Source organism: Lonchura striata, chromosome 4 (genome assembly GCF_050655825.1).
Source record: "Lonchura striata isolate lonStrDom1 chromosome 4, ASM5065582v1, whole genome shotgun sequence".
In the NCBI taxonomy this organism is placed as follows: domain Eukaryota; kingdom Metazoa; phylum Chordata; class Aves; order Passeriformes; family Estrildidae; genus Lonchura; species Lonchura striata.
The window spans coordinates 18,617,833-18,624,536 of record NC_140706.1 but is presented as its reverse complement, the minus strand read 5'-3'; the positions used below and the strand labels follow the sequence as shown (position 1 = coordinate 18,624,536).

Sequence of the window (6,704 nt, the reverse complement as noted above, 5' to 3'; positions counted from 1 at the left end):
ATGTGATGTCCAAAAAGATGACAAACATCTGCTAATGTTAGGAATAACACACTGTCCATACATTTTTCAAAGTATACAGCAATCTGCAATGATCTTTAAAATGTTGTGTGTCCTAATTCTACTCACTTAACTACAATAATTTTCTCCAAGTTGAGTCTGTTTTGCTTGCAAAAGAAACTGGTAAGAAATCTCCTTGTGTTTATCCAGACCCACAAGCTCTGTCACTCTATTTACTCTCCTTGTCCAGTGGAGGAGCAGGAGTAAGAATGGCCAGGGGGATATCTGGCAGGCAGCCAAGGTACTTTCCACACAAACTTGCAAAACAATGAAAAAAAGCATAAAGTGGTTTACATTTTTTAATGTACGAATTTACACTCACCATGTTGTAACTTTCAAACTAGGGAGGAAATTGTAGCAGTCTGTGTGATTTATTATCCATAATTTACAAGTGTACAGATTAGGAGAAAATCCTTTTCCCTTTTCTCAAGGAAATAAACATTTCATTTCTATACTCAGTAATCATCCAGCTTTCTAACAGTCTGTGAGCTATGCAACAGCATTCTCTCTCAAAACTAGCATGTTTTTATCTCTTGGGATTCCAACCAGTAGCCTTTGTTGCTCCTCAAGTGCCCACACAGCATATTCAGAATTCTGCTCCAGTGACACCTAAAAACACACTTCAGTGAAAGAAGCAGCAGCTGAAGACGTCCATCTTCAGTTTTGCAATTCATCCAGCTGCCAGTTACTTTCTTCCAAATGGATCTGACCACACTTTTAACCCTACAAATCAAACATCAAAATACCAGCTGTTGATAATTTAGACTGTTGGAGGAAAAAAAAAAAAAAGGGTTTGCTACTCCAGCTTTGTGTATTATAAACAATGAAAGAAGCCAACAATTTCTGCCTGAATTTGCAACTCTGCTCAAACTTGCAAAAATATACAGAAAGACAAACTCATCTTGATCTTAAAACTTCAGATATTGGAAAAATCTATCACATTCATAGGTAAGGTGTTCTAATATTGTTGTATCAACCATTTAGAATTGTACCTTGCGCTTACGTTTGTCTAGGTTTCCTTTTTTTGTAACTTATCAGCAGCTAAATTCAGATGAAAAGGAGAACTTACACTAAGAAGAACTGGTCATTAAGTACCTACATCTTGGCTAAATGAGCCAGTCCAGTCCTCTCAAATGTTTAGTAAAAAAGACAGATTTAGGAAGACCTTCCTACAATAACCTTCCTACTTCTCTTCAGCATTTCCTTCACTTCCCTGGAAAGCAAGTCCTGCACTAATGATCTAAGCACTGCATGTAATATGGTCATGGCTTTAATCCTATTTGACTTTCACCTGCTTTTTATTTTATTTTTTTATTTTTCAAAAACAAAAATACACTACCCTTTAACATATTCAGATATTACATGTTTCATCAAGACAGGCATTCTCACATCTTTAATCAAGAAATGCCAGCCTTGTGTAGCCACTCCATTTAACATTATAAAAAAATGAACTATCAAGGATAGTCTGCTATACTTGAGTTTTACTTCCCTCATATGCTTTTCTAAGCCTTCCACTGTCAACAGCAAGGATCCAAAAGCTATTAGCACTGCATTCCAAATTTTCCTTCACATGTAGTGGGTTTCTAAACGGCCCATCCATCCATGAGGCCAGAAGGCACTGCCTAGGTGTTGATGAACTGTGTTTCAGTAGAGTTGGGTATTCCACAAAACTAGGGTGCAACATTGTTCTTTACAGCTACAGCTCAGCCTATCCATGGTTCTTGCTTGCTCTGAGCTGGTTCAGAAGTGGAAACTGGCCTCTATTTAACAAAGCATGAAGACAACAGAAACTCTGCAACTTATTTGGCCAGTTAAGTCACTTTCAGAAAAGTTTAATTAAAACTGTAATTTTTCAGTGAGGAATTAGCCTGAAAAAATAATTTAATGGCAAGTTTATTAAATACGTTTTCACTGAATATATTCTTCACTGTATTATTTAAATCCATATAAATATTGAGGCCTTACTTCAAGAGGGTCTTCAAAACAATCAATGCAAACACATAAATCAAGTGTACCTGCAGGTTGAATATCCTCTTGAACAATACCAGCTCGGTTTATTGACTGTTCTTTCTCTGGAAAACAGAACAGAAAGCACACTACTTAAAAAAAGAAAATACCAGGTATCTTGATTGCACTCAATAAAATAATCTTGAAAATTTTATTCATTTGAAATGCTACACAGCAGAATTCTGTTGAGTATCTACCAGAATGAGAATGTAGTATTCCTACTTCACTGAGAAACTAATAGCTAGTCTGTTTTAAGTGATTACAAACAGCAAGATAATAATCTTAAAACAATGCCTACTGTTTAATAAAAATGCCAAAACACCTGCCATGGTCCCAGCACTTAAGGGATGACTAGTACTTTTAAAAGCTATCATTTATATGCTCAATATAAAACTAGTCAAAAGATTTCTTTTCTTTTTAGTGACTCCCATTTTCAGGCCCTGGAAGATCTTGCAAACAGATATCATGACAGCATCGACAAAATAACTGCTTGTAAATTTTGTGAAATTCAGCAGGGGATATTTTCCCATACATTGGGCCAGTCTCGTGCTTTTCTTTTTTCTTTGAAAGATTCAACCACTTCCATGAAGAGAAATGAAGAAAACTACTATTTTCCCTTACAAAATGCCCCTCTCTTCTGCTTTCAGTTACGCACTTCACCACCACAGCGGTACTCTGAAGCAGAAGTCAAAGCTCAGGTGGATTCACCTTTTGCCCACGCCACTGAACTTCTGGGGCTTTTAGAAATCTGCAGGGTGCGCATTCGCAAAGGAAGCTGAGAACTAAGCTCACCTTAGAACTGGAATTTTTCATTATCCCATCCCACTGGGAATGCACTGGCACTACTTGTTATCAGGCTGTCTAGGTACAAGCCTAATGCTACTGGAGACTAGTAGGAATATCACAGCAATTGGTTCTCCTTGCAAGGGGACAGGCACTAGAGGCATATCCAGGTTCTCCAGTTCTGTTCACTGAGGATGGTAATTCCATAGTGTAGAGTTGTGTTTGCACTGTATATCCCCTCATAATGGTTTGTCCCTCCATATCCCCTCTTTGTACCTGTTTGGTCCATCCCAGCTTTCCCATCAGTAGCTGTATGTCCATCAAACCCCAAGCCATCCCCTTGTCTCCTCCCAGGTGATGAGTCCATCACCTGGTGACCCTTCCCCTTTGTCCAGATCCTTCCCCCAGGGTCACCAGGTAACTGGACCCTGGCTGGGGCTCCTCCCCGACCCCTCCTCAGGGGTCACTCTGAGGCCTTGCCCCCCGAGAGCTGCTCCCATGTCCTTCCCCATTGCCTGCTCGGTTTTCCCCACCCCCTACATCTGGCTGCTCTGGGCCGGGACACCCTCTCTCTTGCTCTGGATGTCCTTCAGGGTCAGATGTGGCCTGGGATCTCTCCAGGCCCTCATTAAACTTTGGAACTAATCCTGAGGGAGAGTACCTCTTTCCTTTGCTTGTGGAACCAGCTCATCTTTGGACTCACAAGGGAGCTTCTCCGAGCCCCCGGGATCCAAGGAGAAGTTCTTCCCTCTGCCCACCTCGCCCCAATGCCCAGCTGGCTGGGCTCCACAGGGGTTCTATCCCCGTGGATTCGAGGGTGAGACGCAGCACCGTATCATCCTTTTTAGCACACAAAATCTCAGGCACCTGCCTAATTTCAAAGGAAAACGCACAAACCCCAGAATAGAATAGGGAGAACAGAATAGATTAGGGCAAGGAATGAGACATCCTGTAGGACATGAAGGAGAAGGCTATTCAGTCTTGAGTGGAAACTTAGATTAGAAGAGAGGCAGGGGAAAAAAGGGAACCAATCTGAGAGTTCTGGGGCCACACTTGGGTTGAACAGCAGGAGCTGTTAATGCTCAGGCAAAGAAACCAGTGCAAAAACATAAGAGATGATAAATACATAGACAGGACACAGAACAGTCAACAGGGAGATTGCTGTGGGGCCTGCAAACAACTTGGAAGACAGGTAAGCCAAAAAAGGACAACAAGGAAGATTCAGTCTTGGTGACAGGAGAGCCACTTCACAGGATGGGAAAGGAACAGACTCTCTAAATTCCGAAAATCAGGAAATCTGTGAAAATGTCACAAAGAGCAGCTGTCAAGCCACTGTTTTAGTTAATTCATGTGGAAAAGGTCTGTGCTGACAGCCTCAGAGTTTCATCATTGCCACGAAAATGCAGTCTTTTTTAAAGGTAGATACAGACAAGAAAATATTAGAAACAGCAAAGCCACAAACTGAGGTACTAAAACCTTACAAAATAATAACATTTCTGTATGAAATTAAGTCAAACTCCTTTGTGCACAATTTACGGTTCATATCAACAATTTGATTACATATCAACAGTTTTTCCAAGTAGCTTTCATCTTATTTGTTAAATTGCCAGGAACTTCTCTGAAGATGTTTGAGAATTATGCAGTAAAGTCTTTTTCCTGAATGTCACTGTACTCCACTTGTATAGAATTTGGGAGATACACAAGAAAAACAATAATGAAGAAAGAAAAGCACTTCATGTTTACATAATTCAATGTCACTCCAGGTAACTAAAATTCATTCTTGCCTTTAGTATGATTACTATGTGATGCCAATCAGAACACCCAACTTTTGGGACACAGCATCCCTAAACACAGAAATACTGAATATTCTTCCACAGCTCAAGCCAATAGAGGGTGGGAGCTTCTACAGATGTTGTCACAGCTTACTACACTGTACTCAGAAAATCCTCTGTACTCCAAAGGTTAAATACTTGGGCTCGAACACCACAATTGTGATAGTCCACAATCTTGCCTCAAGTGTTGATAACAAATGCTTGTGCCTCTTGTGATGAGCATCAAGAAAAGCTCATTGAAAATTAATAAAGGTGACATCAGATGGAGATTCAACACCAGACAATAAGTTTAGAAGAAGGTATCAAATCACAGGTTTGTGCACTTGCTAACTGAGCATCAATTAGGTAATTTTATGTCCTAAATAGAGATTAAAAATCCCTAAACTGATAGGAAACATCTACTCACATAATTCACAAGTACAAAGGAGGACATTGCTCCACTAGTTCAGTCCTTTCCTTACTGCTAAGACACATTTCTGAAATAGTATTTTTGGAAAGTATAGCATAAGCAAAAACAATTTAGTAATAAAGTTTTCAAAGGGAACACAGAGCAGGAAACATAATTATGGGAAGCTTCACAAGCATAGCATCCTTGAATAAAAACTTGCTTGTAAGTTAAATTTCAGTTGACCTTTCATGCAAGGCCAAAGCCCCTCCAAAAAGACCATTAAGTTTGTTATCCTTTTTCCTTCCTAGAAATCTTCAGTTGTCTTGGCAGATTAACCACATATATCTTCATGCTATCAGCTTGCTTAGTTTCATAAAAATGAAAATGAGGGGACAAGGCTGGTTGCACCAGAACTTTCCTGTTTCCCTTGGCAGCATGTCACAGAAGTTGAGGAGTGATGGGTACTCCCCCTACGGAGCATCCGCCTGGAGCTGCAGGTGCCTTGGAAGGCTTGGGCAGGTTTTCCTGGCAGGAAAGTGAGGTTTTCCTCAGAAGTCAGTTTCAGAGACTCTGCAGACTGAGACCAGCTCTAGAAAATCATCACAACTGGTTGCCAAGTTTTAAATTAGATTTTCAATTGCAGCTGGAGAACAGAACTCAAACAGCTCATAGAATCATTGAATAGTCTGGGCTGGAATGGACCTTTAAAGATCATCTAGTCCATCTCTCCTGCACTGAGCAGGGACATCTTCAGTCATACCAAGTTGCTTAGAGCCATGTACAACCTGATCTTGAATGTTTCCAAGGATGGGACACTCACCACTCTTTTAGGCAATCTGTTCTAGTGGTTCACCATCACCATAAAAAGTATTCCTTCTATCTACTCTGAACTTACTCTGTTTAGTTTAAAACCATTACCTCTAGTCCTATTGCAACAGGGACTACTAAAATGCCTGCCCAGCTTTCTCACAAGCTCTCTTCAAGTGTTCTACGAGGTTTTTCTGAAGCCTTCTCTTTTCCGGGCTGAAGAACCCCAACTCTCTCAGCCTTTCGGCACAGGAGAGGTGCTCCACCTCTCTGATCTCAATTTCTTCAATTGCGTCTCAATCCTCTAAGGAGCAGCTGAAATATATTCTTAATCACGTGTTGGCCAATAACTTAAAATAAGAGCAAGGGCGAGCTGTATTTTGGTTTTCAGGTATCTCCTAGACACCAGCCTCGGGAGTCACTCACCGAGCGGCACCCCCAGCACTCCCCCAAGCCCGGGCACACACCGTGCCACAGGCCGGCCAGCTCCCCGCGCGCACGGACTCACTGTACTCCTCCGGCAGCAGCAGCGGCCGGAAATAAATGGGGTAGAAGGCGGCTCCCACCACGGCCACGAAGGCGCCGAAGATGCCGAGCGTGCGGGCCAGCGCGGCCATGGCCGGCGGAGCGAGCGGCGCCCGCGCGGGCCCTTCCGGGGCGGCGGCAGCGGCGCGGGGCCGCCCGAGCGCGCCCCCGCGCGGCCGGCGGGCGCAGTGCGGCACGGGCCGGCGCCGCCGCGCTGCCAGCCCGGCCGGCAGCCCGCGGTGATGCGCCCCGGTCCCGCCGCCCCGCCCTAACGCGCCGCGCCCGACCGCGGAGCCGTCCCGGCC

General features: G+C 43.0%; 1 protein-coding gene across 2 annotated transcripts; it reads right to left on the bottom strand.

Moving 5' to 3' along the window:
• Window positions 1-342: 342 nt before the first annotated feature.
• On the bottom strand, window positions 343-6,533 carry SMIM20 (small integral membrane protein 20). 2 transcript variants are annotated; one of them, XM_021554321.3, is made up of 3 exons: window positions 6,301-6,533; window positions 2,073-2,129; window positions 343-780 (listed from the first exon to the last, which is right to left on the bottom strand). In XM_021554321.3, exons 1-3 carry the CDS (start codon window positions 6,489-6,491, stop codon window positions 573-575), a joined length of 456 nt encoding a protein of 151 aa, XP_021409996.3. In that variant the 5' UTR covers window positions 6,492-6,533; the 3' UTR covers window positions 343-572. The 2 variants fall into 2 exon arrangements, with proteins under 2 accessions (XP_021409996.3, XP_021409998.1); XM_021554323.3 differs by having other exon boundaries at window positions 6,383-6,533.
• Window positions 6,534-6,704: the final 171 nt, after the last annotated feature.